We start from the raw sequence: 21,085 nt of genomic DNA on the forward strand, positions 1-21,085 counted from the left end.
GCAGTCACAAGACTTCAGTCGCGTCGCGGCCTTCGGCAGCAGTTCACAAACAGACAAGTGAGCAGGAGCGTGCAGCGATGGGGTTCAGCGCGAGGAGAGAGACTTTTATAAAACCCGGATCGACTTTGATGTTCTGAATCACATCGGATCGATCGCTATGGAGAGCTCAATGTGACTGATTCGAGAATTTGAACGTTGATGCTGTTGTAACGTCGTTGTTTGACATTGTGGATGCGGTTGTTGTGACATCTCTAGACGTCATCTCGAGCCGTGGATCTGTTGTTAGTAAGTCTAACTAACCCAAACTACCCCTGCAGCGGAGTCCGGGGGTGATGTTGTCCGTTCTCTCGTACGGTAGACTGGTGGCCCGGGCGGTCATCGGCGGACTCTCTCAAACCGACAGCCGCGATTACAGCCTGGTGTCGGCCAGCTTCGGCTTCGGGAAGGATTTTCGGAAGGGGATCTTGAAGAAAGGGATGTGCTATGGAGACGACGCGTGCTTTATTGCCCGACACAGGTCTGCGGATGTGTTAGGTATGTAATGATGAAAAAGCTGTCTGCGTTACATGCAAAGATCATTTGTTTTTGGAGAACTGGTTTGGTCAAGTATCGTGGTTGAATCGCCTCTGACGTCACAACTGTCGCACATCGGTGGCCTGTAGGTGCACCAACAAAAGCCTTTATAGTCATCATACTGTAAATGTCAGCTATTAACAAAAACCTGTTTAATCTTACTTTAACATTTCATTTATAATGTCTTTTATTATAATACAGAACAACAGATTTTCTTAAGACATTGCATAATAAACCTGCAGTTGTATAACTGCTATATATTTATCATATTTTTTTTTGTTATTATACATAATAAAGCACATAATGATAAAAGTCACTGCTCTTTTAGAATTTGCAACATTTTGTAACAGTGACATCAAACGAGCCGCTATGAACGTTCTGCGTGGAATTTTATATAAACACTCCTTGCAGCAAAGTAACATTTTCATTTTCATTGTGACGTCAGTAGCGCTAAGAACAACGCGTCCAATAATCTTACTGAAATTACCCAGTCATTTCATTTCAAAGATCATACAGTATGCTGTCAAGTTATTCTTATTATTTTAAGTTTTTCTTATTCAGTTTCATTATTATATTAAAAGAAATATATATTTTAGCAGTATCTGCTTTTCTATTCAGTGAATGTTTTGTTTCTTTATTCTTCCCCTTTGATTCGATTTCTTGCAATATTTATTTGAATAAATTAAACTTGTGTTAATGCTTGTCTTGAAAATGTTTGTACATTTACTCCGCAATAAAAATGAATCCAGAATTGCTGCAGCTGTCAACGGAGTATAAAACGAGTAGGAGCCTAATTTGGTTTCTAATGGTTATGAGCATAAAGTGAGATGGATATTAAAAAAGATCATGTGTTAGCCAACACAAACTAAGTTTGACACCTCAAATTGGCTTGTACTTTAAATTAAAATATAAACATGGGTAGTAGCAAAAGTAGTTAATTTGATATTGCTGCTGGAGTTTGCAATGATACCATTTTAAATACTATTCCATAACCTTAGACCTGTTAAAATCATAATATTGTTTGTAACCTGAGAATTTGAACTGTTGGGGTTATCAAGAGTGCACATTAGTTTTTATGTAACACGAAGCCTACTGTTTAGTTACAAGGAAGTCCATCTGAAAGATGTGGCTGCAAAACAAAAGATGAACATTTAAGACCACAGAGCAGGGTTTCAGTCTGCGTTTGTCTTGAGTAATGACCGTGCATAACAGCGCAGATCTTTTTGTTCATGCTTCATTTGGGAATAAAAAAAGTTTTTTTTAGTAGTCTTCAAAGCTGATTAGTCCTTGTACATGTTTTGTCTGTCATTTAGCCCACTCATAAGAACTACGCCTACAAATTCAAATGGAAACATGTTAGCAGGTCTCTTAATGTCTGCCAAGGCCTACTTGGACAGCCATACGTCAAAATCAAATTAACCTGGGATATAAATCCTCTTCTACGGCTCAAACACATGGGAAGGGTTCTGTTATGGCCTCTTGGATTTGACAGTAAGAAGCAAGAACCGAGGCTTTTGTGCAATATCAAGCTAGCAAATCAAGCTGTGGAAATCCCAGTAGTGTTTTTAGAGGCGAGATGACAAGAGGATGCAGGTCAATGTGAGGGGACTTGCCTTGTATGGTCACAAATGAGGGTTCCTGCTCATTGTCTGTCAGAAGGGAAGCTGGGAGGGCTTTGTAAGGAAAATTCCCCGTCTGGTGGACAGATTTGGATATGCAGATGACATCTGTGGGATGTAGGCCGCAAACGTTTGCTTTCTCAATATTCAAGACTGGCGCATCTTACAAATTTTGCCCACCTTTTTTTATTTTTTGTATGCTTTTCAATGGCTGAATGCTGATATTATGCCTTTAAAAAACCATCTCATGATGGCAAATGGGCACAAAAATGGCATTTTATATTGAACTGAAATTAAATTAAGCCTTATGAACATTACAACCCAAAATTTGATTCATCACTAAAACATGCAGGGTTGTCTGCCAGTTACAATAATCTCAAAATGGTCAAGTGGTAGCCGACATTGATATGTCAGTCTACTATTAAAGATAACCACTGTGCTATGTATAACAGCTTAAAATGCAATCATTCTACGTAAAAATGGTGGGAATCTTTCAAAGTCTATTTCCTTCTTGTGCTTTGGGAAAACATTTTTTTTTTGTTTTTTGTTTTTTAAAGCTCTTGCTCACATATAAATCTTACTAGATAATTCAGTTTAATCTAGATTTAGTTGGTCAAAATCATGTCACAATATAAATAATTTGACTTTTTGTTAACACTATGTGTCACAACATACTTATTTTATTTATTTGACAGAAACTCACTGAATTTTTTATTACAGTAAATATGCAACAATCTTTAAAAGTTTTTTGAAAGCAGTCTCACCAAGGCTGCATTCATTTGATGTACACAGTAAAAAGTAATATTACAAAAAAATTACAGAATAAGGTGACTGTTTTTACTGTAATGTATTTCAAAATGTAATTGATTGCTGTAATTAAAGCTGAATTTTCAGCATCATTAGTCCAGTCTTCAATGTCACATGATCTTTCAGAAATCATTCTAATATGCTGATTTGTTGCTCAAGAACATTTCTTATGATTGATGTTGAAAACAGCTATGCTACGTAATATTTTTGTGGAAACTGAAAGCATTTATTTGAAATAGAAATCTTTTGTAGCATTCTCTGTCTTTACTGTCACTTTTGAATAATTTTACTGAATCCTTGCTGATATTTTTGCAAGTTGTGATGTTGCTTGTTAATCATTTATAAATGAAAGCTTTCTAATGGTTTTGGTCCTAACTGTGTTTCTTTTCTATCACCTATAGGTGTGGCTGATGGAGTAGGTGGCTGGCGTGACTATGGGGTCGATCCCTCTCAGTTCTCCGGGACGCTCATGAGGACGTGTGAGCGGCTGGTCAAAGAAGGACGATTTGTACCCAGCAACCCGGTGGGAATCCTCACCACCAGCTATTACGAGCTACTTCAGAACAAAGTCCCGCTATTAGGTGAGCACACTGTATTCATTTCAAAGCTAGAAAATGGAAGTCTGTTTTCAAAATAAATGCAGCACAGAAAAATGCATTTAAACTTATCTTTTTAGATTTATTTCTCAAATATATTTTCTGAGATTAGATCTAAATGTGTTTAAGGCTGTTTGGTTTGCAGCATTATGCTCTGGCTTCAATTAAGGTGCGGTCGCGCAATTTCATGTTCCGTTCGTTTCCATTAAAATGCTTGCGTAAACGGGAGAGCATGCGTCATGTTTTCGTTACAAAACAAAGTTCAGTCGTGTATCAGTAGAACTAGTTTGCATGCTTGAAGTCTTAAATCATTAAATTTGCAACACATCTAGTCAGAGTATCCACAGACTGTGATGTAACTTAACCATCGGACTATAATTCCCACTTACTTTACTCTGCATGCAGAGACATGTGAGACTGACACACGGATATGCCATAAAACTGCGGAATGGATGTTATGTTCCAGGACAGTCTAGAGTAAAGTTTTATTTTTCCTGACTTGGGAGGGAAACGGTTTTTGGGAAGGGCCTTGGCTCATTTTTCTCAGGATAAGATCAAAGCTGTAACTACAATATAATGGACAGAAATGAGTCATTGTACAGTGTGCTGCTCTCAAAAAGACACTGTGGGCTGGATGAGTCACAAACAGAGAGTGTACCGAGTCACAAGATTGGATTTTGGTAAATCGGCGCAGATAACCGTCAGTTTTTGTGGTTTGGCCTTTTTAGAGGGATATTCCAGGTTTCATATAACACTCTACAAAATAAAGGTTCTTTATTGTCATCAGTGGGATGTAATACCCTGTGTGACCAGTGAATTATTTGTAGTAAAGCACAAGGGTTAAATACTTGCAGAGACAACTAAAAGTAAGCAATTCGTGGGTTGATTTCTCTTAAAAGTTAACCCTGTAGCTGTATCTTGCATTTTAGACAGAAATTGACATTTTATTACACCTGTGATGTGACTAAGCGTCTGTCTTGTCTTTAGGAAGCAGTACAGCGTGTATCGTGGTACTAGACAGGCAGAGTCACCGGCTACACACGGCAAACCTAGGCGACTCTGGCTTTCTGGTGGTTCGAGGTGGAGAGGTGGTGCACAGGTCTGACGAACAGCAGCACTACTTTAACACCCCTTTCCAGCTCTCTATCGCCCCTCCGGAGGCCGAGGGCTCCGTCCTCAGTGACAGGTGAGACAGTTTACTGTATTATGTGACTTTTTCCTCTCGCTTTCTGATTACGCAACAGCATCGTGCCCCCAAGCTAGACGCGAGCGAGGCGTAATCCTCTGGCTGTCAGAATGAGAGCATGATTAGGTCCTCACTCTGAGAGCCTGGTTATTAACTCGACTGGATTATCAGTTCCTCGCGGTGAGAAATGAGTCACTCGGTGTGAACACAGCAGTGTATACTCTAAAGTTTAGGATATGCAATGATCTCTTTGCTCTCATTTCAGATCAGAACAGCTTTAAATGTCAAAATAAAAATGTGATAATTGTGTAATAGTTATTATACCCTAAAAATGGATAGAATTTTAAGCTGCAACTTATTGGCTTAACCACTTTTAACCAATAACTGCTTCAAAATAATTGAAAACGTTGATTTATTCCCTACCTTTTTAAGATGTCATTATGTTTTATATTCATAATTCAGGGGTTGAATCATGCTTTTGATTTGATTGCAATGTTGACTGATTGCTGAAACCATCAAAAAAAAAAAACATTGCTAAATTTTAGTACATTGGAAACACAGTCCAGGGTCAATTCAATTTGCATGATTGCAAAGATTATGTGACTAAATTCAGCCCCTGGTTTAGACTTTAACACATTTTCTGACTTAAAACCAACTGATCCTGTAATAACATGAAATATACAGATATGGCCTTTTAAAATACTCTTACATTGATTTTATTTATTTATTTATTTATTTTTTTAAATGCAGCTAGGCTGACTCTTCAGTGATATTAACCACTGCAAATTGATTACATGAATTATGAATTATGATCACTACAAATCAGCTACTGTGTAATGTTCCTGTTACTGTGCATAACTGAATATCTTTACCACCTTATAGAACAGTTGTGCAAGGGTTGTGACATTGCTATTACACTTTAAAATTTCATACGTTTTTTTATAATCAATGTCTATAAAATAATAAATAATCATTGTTTATTATTATTTTATTATTAATTATACACTACCAGTCAAAACAGTAAGATGATTTGAACAGTAAGATTTTTAATGTTTTTTTTAAGTCTCTTCTGCTCACCAAGGCTGCATTTATTTGATCCAAAGTACAGCAAAAAAAAAAAAAAAAAAAAAAAAAAAAAAACTGAAATATTTTTACTATTTAAAATACATTTTTTTTATTTGAACATATTTTAAAATGTACTTTATTCATGTGATCTCAAAGCTGAATTTTTAGCATCATTACTTCAGTCCTTCAGAAATAATTTCAATATTCAGATTTGCTACTGTGGAGCAGAATTTACTGTGAACTGAGCTGCTCCGTGACACTGAAAACAACTACGGATAACGAGCTGCTCGTGTGTAAATGAACACAATGACATGCTGTACTCTGAAACACATAGTGCATATATTTAAATCGAGCGAGTCGATAATCACACTAAGCATTTCCGGGTTTATTTTGAATAATCGTGCAGCTCTGAGTTGTACGTTCACTAAACGTTGCCAAGAAACACGTCTCATTGGTGTCTGGTAAACATGACCCTAAATCAGTGCATTACAGTGACTTCATCACGGTTAAGCGATATTGTTGGACTGCTCCAAGCTATATCCGGTCATTTTTAGTCTTGCCAATGGAGCTAATGGCAACCTTAGCATGGCCTCTGTAAATCCTGACATTAGCTGGTTTCTCTGATAGATGAGCTAGTGGAACAAGTTTTCTGAGGCCAGATATTCTTCAATGTGTGGGTCCACGTCTTAAATTGTTCCAATATAGAACCATTTCAATTTTTTATTCAAAATAGGTATAGTGTTTTAACCGCGTGACCTGGGTCTGGCCAGCCAGTCTGGCACAGACGGAAGGGAAAGATAGCCAGTGTATTCGCAGTCAGTGTACACAGAGTCTGCCGCAGACTTCCTGGAACTGAGCACGACACTTCACAGCTGATCTGTATGTGTACTTTATACTGTAATGAGGATCAAGCTATAAGCTTCTTAGACTGAAACTGCTTTTATTCCTCTGAACTTGTGCTCCTAAATATGGTCACCAAACAGCAGTGCTTACTGTATGCTAGAGTTCCAAATACATTTCAACAAAGTATAAAGTAGGTTTTGATGGATCATTGTGTTCCTGAGTGCTGAATGTTTCAATTTTTCAGATATGTCAGCCATCAAATCCAAAATATCACATTTCATAACTAAGCTATTGAAAGTTTACTTGCATTTCTAGGTGTCAACTTTCTGTTCTCTTGTTTCCCACAGCCCCGAGGCTGCCGATAGCTCGTCCTTCGACGTCCAGTTGGGTGACATCATACTGACAGCTACAGATGGTCTATTTGACAACATGCCAGACTACATGATTTTACAAGAACTCAAAAAGCTCAAGGTAACAAAACAACAAAACAATCTACGGACAACACTTCCCTCTGTCCACTTTTTTTTTCTCTTCCAGCAGCACTAATATGAATTGTGTGCTCTGCTTTCAGAATACCAATTATGAAAGCATCCAGCAAACAGCCAAGAGTATTGCAGAACAGGCCCATGTTCTAGCATACGACCCCAATTACATGTCTCCATTTGCACAGTTTGCCTGCGATAATGGCTTGAATGTCAGAGGTGAGAATTCAATTTAAAATAAGAATGCCTTTTAAACAAGCATCAGCTGTTGCTTTCCTGATTTACTTTCTCTTTACAGTTTTCTGGGAGATAATGGTCTTGCTAATAGCCATCATTGGTACTAAAGTGTGTATGCATTTTCTCTGATAACAAATTGATTACAATTCTTTGCTAGTGAATTTACATTTATGCATTTTACATGCATTTATATTGCACTGAAAGTATATTAATAAAAATATTAAGAAAAATGATAATAGTATCTCAATGCTACTAAAACAACACTGGTTCAGTTTGATTATTTTGGTGTGATTCATAATTATTTTCAAAACTGTAATGAAAAAAAATATCTGAACCATTTCTATAGCTCAAACAGTAGCGCATGGCGCTAGCAACATCCAAGTCATGGGCTTAGTTCTCCCAGAATGCATTAAAAATGCATACTTTAAATGCAGTCTGAGTTGCTTTGGATAAATACATAACTGTAAAAACAACTGGTTAGATCATGATTTTTGTTTGTAAGAAATTGGTCAAAAATTATATTAAACACGTGAAATGGATGCATAACAAACTGGGTAATAATACAGTCAAGTCATTTTAATTCATAATCGGTGCATTAAATTCATTATCAGATTGATGCATTTTTACACTCCTAACTGACGCACATTCAGTGGTACGGGTTTGTAAATGTAGAGTAAATCTTTAATGTTGCCATTTTGCTTGACAAAATTCTCTGTTTTCTTTCCAAAGGAGGAAAACCAGATGACATCACCGTTCTGCTGTCAATTGTAGCGGAGTACACAGACTAACACTCGCAAGGGCTGCAAAATGCTTCTCTTGTTGTCTTCCTCTCAGTCACTGGACTGGCGGCTGTTTCCTGCTGGCAGGATTGAGGGCTGTTTGAGTTTTCTGTTTCTGGCAGGGACTTGGAGCCCACATCTGTTCCTGGGTTCTTCGGCCTTACTAGACCGTACTTCAAATGATGTCATCTGCAGGCTCAAGTCAAAGACCAACCTAAAACGTACTGCTAACGTGCTTGACAAGGGCTACAACAGGTGTTGAACACTTCTCCAGTACGTCTGTAAGAACCACCAGTGTTTCTGTCGTCCAGTGAGGAATGAGTTGTGTTGGTAATGATGTGGTTGTGAAGCCAAAAATGGAGAAAATGAGCGAGAAAGGAAAAACATTCTGATTAGGGACAGGCGTCCCAAAAAAAGAAAGTTTCCGTATTCAGAAGAACATTAAGTTGGAAGCGTCATGCAGTGGGAGTGTTTATCTTTGCAAAAGCCCATTGGGAGATGCCCTCAAGTTACATGTGTCTTCAGATGGCACGTTTTGCCTGTTTACTTTCCATTTGAAAAGACACCCAATCTGTATCCTCTGGATATACGTGTGCTGAATGCCAGCTGAGATGTGAGTTTATTAGGCATGAGTGACTACAACAAATTCTTCACTAGCTAATGGACAGTTTGTATTTTGGGAATTAAGACGAGGCGTAACTTTACAGTACTAGATTGATTATGAAGCTTAACATCATCGAAATACTGTCAAAGTTAGTGATCAACCATAGAAATGCCTTTCCTTTGAGATTAATTCATGAAGATGCTTTTGCAGAACAGGTTCTCGTTACATGAAATAAGAGTCAGACGGGTGTTTTGTCCAAGCGATTCAAAGTACAGGGTTTGCTTGGGGAGACAGAAACCTTTTCCTTTCATATTTATTAATTTAAAACAGTATTACTCCACACTTTTGAGTTTTTAATGTAATTACAGCAGTACAACAGACTGCAAGGGATTGTGGGATGTGTTGAGAGGAAAAGCTGTCCCACTTAAACCACTTTTAAGAGGTTCACATGCTTGTGGTGTGTGTGTGTGTGTGTGCGTATGTGAGAGAGGAACGTTTACGATGTGTAGATATTTGGAAAACTGGTTGTATATTTATGTATGCATTTGGAAAGTGTAGGCTATTACACATCAGATGTATATGAGAGTATATTTGATAATTGTGTGGATTCTGTGTTAAAATATTTTTCTTGCTTTTTTTTTGTAAAATTTAATTTTAAAATATCCCTCAAGGTGTTTACGCACAAAGCTAATGCTAGCATCTGTGAATGCTTTCAGTGGGTATGTCATGGATCACATGATCTAATAAAGTTATATTTTTATAACTTCTGTAGGTGATCATTTTTTAACAGTAAATTAGTGTTTCTCTGTTTTAGAGTAAATATTATATGGCTGTATCAATGGATGCACTGCAGTAAATGGGTGCCATCAGAATGAGAGTCCAAACAGCTGATATATACATCACAATAATCCACAAGTAATCCACCCCACTCCAGTCCATCAATTAACATCTTGTAAAGTGAAAAGCTGCATGTTTATAAGAAAAGAAAAATCATAATTAAGATGTTTTCAACTTCAAACTGTTACTTCCAGCTAAAAAAAATACAAGTACTCTATCCATAATATTGCTTTCTCCAAAGAAAAAGTCATCTTGTCTGAATCAGGAGAGAAACATGCACAGCTCAAGCACCATTTACAAGCCAAAACAGTCCAAATCAGCTCTAAACCAATAGGAGAGAACCGGAGATGGACTTTTTTACTGGATGAATTGCTGGACTGGAGTGCTGTGAATTCCTTGTGGATTATTGTGATGTTTTCATCAGCTGTTTGGACTCTCATTCTGACGTCACCCATTCACTGCAGAGGTTCCACTGCTAAGCAAGTGACAGAATGCTACATTTCTCCAAATCTGTTTTAATGAAGAAACAAACTCATCTACATCTTGGGTGGCCTGAGGGTGCAAATAATCATTTTCTGGAAGAACTACTCCTTTAAACAGAAGTGCTCAAATAAGTAACAAAACGACACATTTCAGCTTGAAAGCCTCCATTTCTTAGCATGCATCATGCCTGTATAAATTTTGTAGTGTAACTGCAACAGTTTGTGGCTTTTCAACATTTTATGCTTAACTGAGGTGTAAACTGTTACAAAGCATATGAGAGCCTGAAATACTGCATACATTACCATCATGGGTTAAATGGCTGGAGACGACATTTATTTGTCAGCAGTCAACAAAACCTGCAGTAATGGTTGTGACCCCAACACCATGAGCATGAACTAATGCAATAGCGATTGACTGAACCATCACATTAAGAGCTGAAATGACTCTGAAATGCCTCTAAGAGGGGAGCGAAATTAAGTTATTCTGTTTTGCACCGATGTTTAGCTCAACTCATGTCATGATCTGATTTGTCAAGCCTCTAACTGACATATTTTTCAGTTCAACAATCGAGAAAAATACAAGGCATTCTCTGGATAATGTGGCAAGGTATGTGTACAATAGCAGTAATTGCCGCAGTGTTATATAACGATCGCTTCTCAAGCAGCATTTTAAAGCAGTGAGTCAAAGCTTCCTCTGACTCATTGTTGGACACACAGAACATGGAGTCCTTCAATCCCAGAGAATGTGTTTGTTATGAAGTTTTGATTTATCTTCTCCACGGTGACCGAACTCATCTGAACTGTGTGTGTTTAGGTAGACATTCCTCAGCTGTGCAAGAGAAAGTAATTGTGCACTTGTCCCACTTTACTATTGTCCTACAGTTTTCCTTTTATCTCTCCAAGAACAGTTTTAACACACTAAAAAAGTTTTACATTACAAATATGTTCTTGTAAGAACAGAAACAAGCAAAAAGCTGGCTAACAACTTTTTACATTAATAAAATAATACAAGCCGTGCACTAACAAGACCTAGCGATGGCCTTTAAGGAATACGTCAGATTTAATATATATTAACCTTAAAACAATCCAAACGTTTAACAGCAGGAAACACACTGTGTTTTGTCTTTATAATCCATCATGCAGTAAAGTCCATGCATTCTTGCAGTGGGTGTTACCTGTAGGTGTTAGCTTACGTTGTTACCCAAGTCCTCCTCTGTTCCTCCATCCTCCTCTGTGTCACTGGCACAGGCCAGGCTGGGCAAATCCACAGTCTTATCATTCCCTCCATCGCTGTATACAGCCCCGAAGAGCAGCGAGCGGATCTGAAATTAAACCCTCAAGCTGTAAATGCAAACATCTGAAGAATTCTGACCAAATTGTAGCTAGATCCTTCTACAAAATGGGTGTATTTTGTATTCCACGGATGCGTAAGTGTAAAAAATACTTAATCATTAACTGAACCCAGAAAGATTTTTGGTTCGGACACACTTGACTGAATTTTTGTTTCTTGTGATATTAAAAACTGTTACAGCTAATGCTTCTGCCTAAATACCTGAAATAAGTTGTAGACAGATTATTTAAAGATATGACACTTTACATAATTACTGTTTAGCCCAATTTAGCCTTTCAAAGCATAATGTGTTATATCTGATACATCATTTCTAAGGCCTCTGAATTATCAACAATCAAAACTTGGTGAAAAACATGTTGCACACTATCTAATTCATGCCTTCTGTTGTCTGAATGATAATTTGTACATTTTTAGCAAGCAAAGCTAAGTGTTTTTCTGTAAAATCTTTAAAAAAGTAAATGAAAATGACTTTAAATTGTTAGAGATATTTCAAGACGTACTCATACTGGACTGAAGCAACTTAGGTTTACTTGATTATCCAGACTTCATTTAGAAAAATCATGTTAAAATGCTAAATGATCAATGTTTGAAGAACATGTATTTATTATTCTCTCAATCATTATTGTATTGCAGTGCATTATGTTTTAAAACAACAGAGCTTTGATCATTAAACCAAGCATAAATATCATCTTACTAAGACATGAAAACTGATATGTATATAATTTTACAGGGTTAAAGGATAGATGAGTTTAAGGCAAGTGAAGGTAATTACATACTTCAATTTTTGTGTAACTTCACCGTTTTTAAGATTTTGCTATTATTTTATTTCTGACTGCTAAAAATTTTTTTATTTAGGCTGATAACCTGATATGCAATTTATTGTTTGTCTGACAAAAGACTCTAACCTTAAAAGTGGCTGGTGTTACTGGTGTGGTCAAGGCCGATTCAGGTACAAGACTGGGGATCTCTCCAGGCGCATGAAGCTGAATCATCTTCCTCATATGAAGGGCTGGATTAAAAACTTCACTGCCCTGACTTGAAGCCACCTGTTCACCATCAGCGACGCACACCTCTGTCTCCATAGGGCCTTCACATGTAGAGATTTCTGCTGTGGAGGTCTTGGGGATGTTGACAGGACAGTCATCCCTAAAAAACACACAATGCTATTTGTTGTTGTTGTTGAATCCAGGGTTGAATCATTTAAACATGCCCAATGAATTCATTGTTTTGGATTCTTTTTCATTTTTTTAAACAATATTAGACAGTAGTATTAGACTCTCTGCTGCCCCCACCAGCCCTGGAGCATGAGGTTTATTTATTTATTAATTTTTATTATGCAAGGATTTATTGAACAGTAGAAAGTTAACACGTATAATATTGATTATTTCTTAGCCAAACAACAGACAAGCACCATAAAACAAAGAAAACGACAAAGAAAATAAAGAATAGGAAGCAAAAAAAACATTGATGGGTGGAATAAAAAAGGGATTTTCTGTTTAAAATTTAAATTACAGATATTTAAGACATTCTTCTTCATTAATTAATTTGAATGATAAGAAATAAATATTATTATTATTATTACACATAGTATTCTAATTCTTATATAATTAAAAACATTATATAATTTTATAATAGATATTATATACTTTAAAGAATTCATAAAATGTCATATACAACATAATAAAAGCTTCTTTTTTTTTAATTTTGGAAAAAAAATAGTTAATGCAAATCCTCCTGAGCATGAGGTTTACTGGAGTTTAAGGTAAATTCATCTTAAGTTTGTTAATTTAAGTTTGTTAACTTGAATTGCAAGACATATGCCTGCGATGAAAGGGGTGACCCTCGTTATGTAGAATTTATCTAAAACATGCAATTTATTTTTAATATGTATAAAACCTTTTTAGTGTATGCGTGCCTCTAAGCAAAGAGTTGAAGCCTGAGAGATATGAGTGCTATGGGAAACAAAACACGTGCAGGCATGTGTGAGGGACAGCGAAGACAACAGAAAGACGGGACGAATCACATGGTGACAGTGGGGGAGGGTATGTGAAGAAAAGATGAATGCATGCCTCTGAATATGTGAATTGCAGCCCAGGGGGGCGGGTCCCTACTATGTTCGGATTTGGACCTGTACCAGAACTGCAGCCCATGGGACAAATGCTCCATTGCATGTGATAGCAAAGCAACTAGAACAACTGTCTCGACTTACCCAGGATCTGTTTATCTACTCCACTATGAGGGAATATAGGCATTCTATAGTAAAATTATCTCATTTACTCAAAATAAACATTATGTCATCATTTACTTACGCTCATGTACTCTTTGCTGTCTGCATCCATTCAAATATCTATGTTATTTTAATGTGAATGTGAGCTTAAAAAAGCTAGTTTTTGGTTCCTCTTCTTATGTTAATCCATTTTGTGTCTCCTCATTTGTAAACTGCATTAGATTAAAACATCTACTAAATAAATAAAAGTGTAAAACTTTAGAATACTCACTGACTTACAATATTATCTGCTCTTATTAATGCTCAAGTACTATACTTGCTTACATTGCAATGTCTTAAAATTATATTTCATCATATTTGTAATATATAATTGCGTATATGTAATTTTTTTGTACATTATTGTTTTCTTTAATAACTTTTATGTTATAACATTTATTTATTTTTAAATATAATTATATATTTTAAAGTTTTATATTTTAATTAATATTATTGTAATATTACATTTTTTAGAATTTTATCATGCTTTTATAATTAGAATTTTAAAATTCATCTTATTTCTTATTACACTTATTTATAATAATTTTAATAATGTAATTTAAAATATATGTTTTATGTGTATTTACATTTTTTCTATACATTTATATACAATATATATTATAATTATAATTATTATATATAAATAAGAAAAAATATTAATCTAATTAATTATCATTTTCAGTCACACAAGAATTGACATAAATGGCCTTGTTCCTGGATGATAGACTTGTCTTAACACTAAACTGCTTTGCTGACATCTATACAAATAAACCCTTTCCCCTTTTTTTAAATCAGTGATTAAAAAAAAAATCAAGACTTGTTATTTATTTTAGCTTGCAGGTAGGCTGTTTAAACAGTTGGCAGTGACGTAAGTTGCACGCAACAGGTGACCCAGATGTTTGTTTCTGCTTGAAACTAACAACAGAGGCACTGATATGAATACAAATGCCACGAGGAGGCAGGGCTACGTCAGTGACATCACTGCCTCGACTGGATGAGCTACATGAGTGATAACTAGAGACAGGCTAGCATGTCACAGCTCTAGTTCTGTGTTACCCTATATAGGTGAGACATAAAATACTACAGCATTAGAGCCATCACTGAACTCCATGCCCTCTTGGTGCCTATGAAAGTGGCTTTATGTCACAGTGGTTTTGTATCTATAACCTCTGTCCTTTATGAAAATGCAAATGTACACACACAGTATATTAATGTTAATATGAGGGGAAAAAAGTGAAATACCCAGGTGCAGGTCGAGATGGGCTCTCGTGGTTTGGATCTGTTAAGGTGGACAACACAACATGGGCCTCTAGCGCCATGTCTTTTACAGTGAAGGATATAGGCCTGAAAGAGATCAACAACAGCATTAGCTGGTTATGAATAGTGCGCTAACTGTATGACTTTATGCTGAATACATATGGGGTTTAGTATAGAAAAAAGTTAAAAGTCTTACTGTCCAGCTACACCAAACTGACTAGACACTGGTAGACTATAAGACTCAGCAAAGGACAGCAGCCCCTAAAAGCAATTTAACAATAAATAATTATTATATTATATTATATTATATTATATTATAATATGTAAAGCTCTGTTAATCTTAAAAAAAATTGTATCACTGTATTCATCCTATGTGTCCTCTAAGATGTAAATGTATTACTTTTCTTCTTTTTTTTTTTTTTTACCTGGCAACACATCCATTACTAAAAAAAAAACAAAACTAAAAAACACATGGTTACTATAATTAAACCACGGTTTTCCTACACTAACTGTAGTTTAGCCACGGTATTTGGCTAAAGTAAAAGTGTAGATATACGAAAAAAACATGGTTACAAAACTTTTACTATAATAAAACCACAGTTAATTTTTTGATGTGTCTACTGCTTAATAAAAACTAAAAGATTCGCAAACCCGCTCCCAAGTCCCGAACTGAATATAATGATTCATGAATCCGCACCGAAGTCCCAATCTGAATAATGATTCACGAACTATCACTTTTAGATCAAAACTTGGAGCACAGATTGGGAATCATTCAAATCACGAAATGATTCACGAACCCACTCTGAAGTCCTGATCAAAATCAAATGATTCGGGATACACACTCTAAAGTTCCGATCTGAATCAAAAGACTCGTGAAATCGCTCCTAAGTTCTAATCTAAATCAAATGATTTGTGCTCCAAAGTCCCGATCCAAGAAGGTCCCGAACCATCATTTCAGATCAGGATTTGGAGAGTTGATCGTAAATTATTCAATTTGCGAAATAATTCACAAACCCACTCCGAAGTCCCACTCTAAGTCAAATGATTCGCAATATGTGAAGTTCCGATCTAAATAAAATTATTTGCGAACCCGCTCCGAAGTGCCAATCTGAATCAAATGACTTACGATATAAAGTCCGGATCTAAATCAAATGATTCCATCATTTCAGATCAGGATTCGGAGAGTGGATCGCGAATCATTACATTAGCAAAACGATTCACAAACCCGCTCTGAAATTCCAATGTAAGTCAAATGATTCACGATACGCAAAGTTCCGATCTAAGTCAAATGATTTGCGAACCCGCTCCGAAGTGCCAATCTGAATCAAATGATTTGAGATATGCGACGTTCCGATCTAAATCGAATGATTCACAAGTTTAAAAGATCATGAACACAGCACTGCACAATACTGAAGAATTAAGACCTGTCAAAACAGATCCCAACAGCGTTTATACACAAGGAACACACTGATCCGTACAGATGTATTTGACCCCATTTAAGACTGCATGAGGAGAAGGTCAGTCATGTGTGTCCAGACCACAGTGTGCTGTCCAGTGCTATAACTCAGTGTGACAGGCTGTTCTGATTTGAATTCAAGCATCTGTCCCACTGCATCAGTGACTGACACAAATATACCGTGGCCTGCCAAGAAGTTACGCCACTGACACACAGCCAAAGTCCGTACGTGAAAAGGGTCGGTACTATCGGGGGCATAATCCAGTGCCACTAGATCTCCCTGGAAATCAGGGTCAAAGGTTGAGCGAGAGGACACAAAATGAGCTTGTGTTTGGAATTTATCTTGGATGCATTACAATTTCAAAATCACAGAGACAATCATTGAACGATTGCTGTTTTGTGGGTTTGTGTGTTTTGCTTAAACCTACTGTTCAACTAATGCATTTTTTAAAGGAATGTGATATTGCTAATTAATGCAGAATGCCGCAAAAACACCACACCTTGATGTAAATTAAAAAAACACTGCAGTCTATTCAGTTCACATGCATAACACACTGACTTGGGTGAATATGATAGGCACAAAGACTACTGGACATCCCAGGACAGAAATAAGTGGCAATAAAAATGAATATGGCAGATCCTCATGTACTTGCCAGCACACACATCAAATAAAACATACTTGCATGGGAACACAAACAACTTAAACATATATTCTGTGTATTTAAATCATGCTGTGCTGAACTCTCACCCTTAGTTCTTTAAGGCAGAAGGTCACGGCTGAATCTTCTCCAACCTGAAAATAGTCAAACTCATCTGGGTACAGCATCAGCTCTGTGTTCATGCCTTTGATACAGTCTGATAACAAATAAATAAGATCCAATTAATGCAGGGCTACAATGCTCAGCAAAATACATGTAGGTTACATGCAGTTCTAAATATTTTTTCAATTAATTTTATGTCCAGCTAATGGATTAGAAATATAAATTGAAAACTAGCTTATTACTAACTATGTACTGCATTCAAGGTTCGACACAGTTTGTGTCAGGTACGTGTATATTTTCACTCAGGACTATACATTTGACTCCATGGTTGTCTATGGTGTTTGATGTATATACTGGCTCAAATGTGTTGTTTATTGTATTTGTACTGTTTTTAATAATATTTATGTTTATTGTTGATTGTAAAGTGCTTTGAGCTTGGGAAAAACACTATATAAAATGTAAAAAATGATCAATGTTATATTTAAAAAAAAAAAAAACTAATAAGAAACATATGTAGCAAATAAAATAGAATTTAAATATATTTAAATATTTACAAAGTATATTTAAATTATTGTAATATTTTAATAATATTCAAATAATTATATAAAATTATATAATATATATAATATATTAAATAATATACTATAATAGAAATATTTAATAATGCTTTAAGAAAGAGATATTAAAAATATATGTATTTATATAAAACATATGTGCATCAAATATTTAAAACATTCATGGTATATAGTACAACAATAGTTAAAATACTACTGTTAGAGTTAGAGTTAACTGCTAGTTAACTATTATAAACACAGAAAAAGCTTCCTTACTATTTTCTTCCTCACAAAAGGTCTTGAAGGTTACTTTAAAAGAGGACATAGAAAGAGTGACCTCTTCTTGTGAAACCGGGAAATGCACCACAATGTCACCTAGAAGTCTGCAACGGAAACAAAAATCTCTTTTCACATTCATTAGCTTATAAATTGGACTATCCTACTAAAAATGAAAGGTCTCATTAATTAACATTAGTTAATGTATTGACTAACAATGAAAAATAAATATGTTACAGTATTTATTAATCTTTGTTACCATTAGTTCATAAAAATACAACTGTTCATTGTTAGTTCATATTAGATCAGGTTCTTTAAATGATATTAACAGATACAACTTTTGATTTTAATAATGTATTAATACATGTTAAAATTAACAGTACCTACAGTAAGATTACTACATTCTTTAAAAGTATTTTTTAACTAATCATTAATGTAATTAACTAATGTTAATAAACAAAACCTTATTGTAAAGTGTTACCAATAAGTTTAGACACTAAAAGAAAGCGTCTTAAAACCTAGACAGTATAAGCATGTGCATCAAAAAGGCTTGGATGCCCAAGACTATGATGCCCAAAACTGCTGTCTAACAGGGCAGCTCACTAGGTTTTGACACAGCCAGTGACTATTTATAATGTAAACATAAGTAATCTAAAAAATAAATAAATAAATAATAATAATAATTAATCCACTAAGAGTTTCAGAAAAAGTAATGCTGAATTCTGTGTGTGCTTACTTGGACTGGGCCATCAGGACATTTGGACAGAGGTGAGCTGGGAACACGGCCTGCAAAGCTTCACATTCCTGATACCCCAAATTGTAGGTCTTTGTTATTCCTAAAACATGTAAGTGCCAACATCTTGATTAGAACAAATGTGATAAGTTGTGATGAATTATGCAATATGGAAATAATTTGTAGCATCTCATCATCACAGAAGAGAGTCCAGTGAAGTGTGCTGTCACCCTGTGATTACATCCGCCAACACCAATCTGTTCCTCCCTCTGTCAATGCATCACCAGTTTCAATACATACTTCACATGCAAATGAACTAACCGTGTCTGCAGTGAAACTGAAATATCACCCTGCTGTTTGGGATGTTGATGGAAATCTCACATCTGTCCACTCTGCGTTCTCTCCACGACGCACAACGGAACAGGGGAAGCACGCACTGAAAATTATTAAAAAGCACATGAAAATGAGTACTATGTATGAATAATACTGATGGATATACATTAAGACACTGGCTATATAATAATACTTATTTATTTTTGATGTTCTTCATCAGTATTTTTGTTTTGCTTTTCATTGCAAATGTCTAAATATTCATAAATCAGGATGAAGCAAAATTACATAAGATCTCTTTCTCACAAATTGATCAAGATGTTATGTATATAATAAATTATAAACATTATGTACAATTATTATAAACCAAGGACAAATATTAGTTTATATATAATCCAATCCTTCAAGACCTAAAGAAACCTGGGGAAACCTGAGATTCTGAATGTTTGGTACCTTCATGTTTAACTTGCATTTGACCGCTTCACAGCCATTCTGAATATCTGGATCAGGAATATACTGCTGGAAGAACAGAGGAGTGAAGCAGAAACACGCATAAGCCGACTGAGACGAGTTGACTGTCCTTAAAGCCAACTACAGATGAGAGAGAGAGGGAGAGAGAGAATTAGAAATGACAGATAAATAAATAAGGTGCCCAGTTTATGTTAACTTATGTTAACAATAGAACCTTATTGTTAAGTGTTACGCATTAAGTTTAGAGGTGACACTTCACAAAAAGGTGCCATTTGTTAACATTAGTTAATGTATTAACTAACATGAACTAACAATGTACAATACATTTATTACACTTTTTATTCATCTTTGTTAATGTTAGCTAATACAATTACAGTAGTTCATTGTTCATGTTTGTTCACAGTGCATTAACTGATGTTAACAAACACAACTTGTGATTTTAATAATGCATTGCAAGATTAACAAATAATGTAGAAGTATTGTTCTGTCTTAGTTCATGTTAACTAATGTTGTTAACTAATGAAGCTTATTGTAAAGTGTTACCAGTTTAGACTGAAATTAAAGATTAGGACGAAACACTACAAGATTGTGTCTTAACACCTAGTGAGCTGCCTACCTAGATGACGATGCCCCAAAATGCTAATTATGCAGCTCATTATATTTTAAGACACAGCCAATGACTGTATTTATTTTCCAAAATATAATCATATACATATATATCAGACTTACCCCTTTCTCCTGTGGATCCAACCATATTTCATCACCAATTCTTGAGAGAGCGTGAACTGCTTTTCCAAAGACTAAAACAATAAACAGACATATTTATTAACAGCAGAAACTAACTTAATCCGGTCAGAGTAGATTTATTTAGATAACATTGAGTAAAACTGTGTAACGTTAATACCTTTAACGCCATTGCCTTCGATGACACACTTCATTTTATGTTTTCCTTGTTTAATATTTGCCGCAAGACGATTAGACGCTACATTAAGATCCACAATACTTTTATTCTCTCTTTTTGTTCAGATAAATCACAAATTCTGAGAGGAACCGTTTGAGAAAAGTGAATTTAGATAATAAGTACTATAAACGGTTTTTTACCTCAGCGCCAAAGAGCGGGAAAGAAGCGAGTGCGCGCCATCTACTGTCCGACAAACAGAATAAGCGTTTATTTAGGTTTTATTTAGGTTTTTATATTCTTTCAGAATAGAATAGAATAGAAATCACGGTGCATGGCATTTAACGTATTCCTGACACCGTTCAACAGGGAATAAATACTAACCTTTCCACAAGTTACAATAAATTACGCAATAAATACTGTGTAGAACTGAAAGTAGTGGAGAGTGCATAAATATTCACAGATACATACAAATAGTAAGCTAGGTCCATTAATAAGCATTTGTAAAATTTGTTAGTCGGAAAAATATAAATGTCACAATTAGTCTATATACATATACGCACCTCTCTATAAAAAATAAATTGATAAAAATAAAAAGTAAAAGTTATTTATTCGTTTGTCTTAG

The 21,085-nt window shown here is 35.4% G+C and overlaps 2 protein-coding genes across 2 annotated transcripts; one reads left to right on the plus strand and one right to left on the minus strand.

Annotated features, from left to right (window-relative positions):
- The first annotated feature begins 52 nt into the window (after positions 1–52).
- Positions 53–9,558, plus strand: pptc7a (protein phosphatase targeting COQ7 a). The gene is made up of 6 exons (XM_051117931.1): positions 53–534; positions 3,401–3,580; positions 4,583–4,781; positions 7,037–7,160; positions 7,261–7,390; positions 8,138–9,558. The coding sequence occupies exons 1-6, from the start codon at positions 333–335 to the stop codon at positions 8,194–8,196; spliced, it is 894 nt and encodes a 297-aa protein (XP_050973888.1). The 5' UTR covers positions 53–332; the 3' UTR covers positions 8,197–9,558.
- A 1,628-nt stretch (positions 9,559–11,186) lies between these two features.
- rad9b (RAD9 checkpoint clamp component B) lies at positions 11,187–20,535 on the minus strand. Its single transcript, XM_051117923.1, has 11 exons — positions 20,467–20,535; positions 20,292–20,362; positions 19,545–19,682; positions 19,083–19,197; positions 18,765–18,864; positions 18,029–18,135; positions 17,186–17,292; positions 15,178–15,242; positions 14,967–15,068; positions 12,367–12,607; positions 11,187–11,432 (listed from the first exon to the last, which is right to left on the minus strand). Exons 1-11 carry the CDS (start codon positions 20,498–20,500, stop codon positions 11,295–11,297), a joined length of 1,218 nt encoding a protein of 405 aa, XP_050973880.1. The 5' UTR covers positions 20,501–20,535; the 3' UTR covers positions 11,187–11,294.
- Positions 20,536–21,085: the final 550 nt, after the last annotated feature.

This window comes from Labeo rohita, chromosome 8 (assembly GCF_022985175.1).
Source record: "Labeo rohita strain BAU-BD-2019 chromosome 8, IGBB_LRoh.1.0, whole genome shotgun sequence".
Taxonomy (NCBI): domain Eukaryota; kingdom Metazoa; phylum Chordata; class Actinopteri; order Cypriniformes; family Cyprinidae; genus Labeo; species Labeo rohita.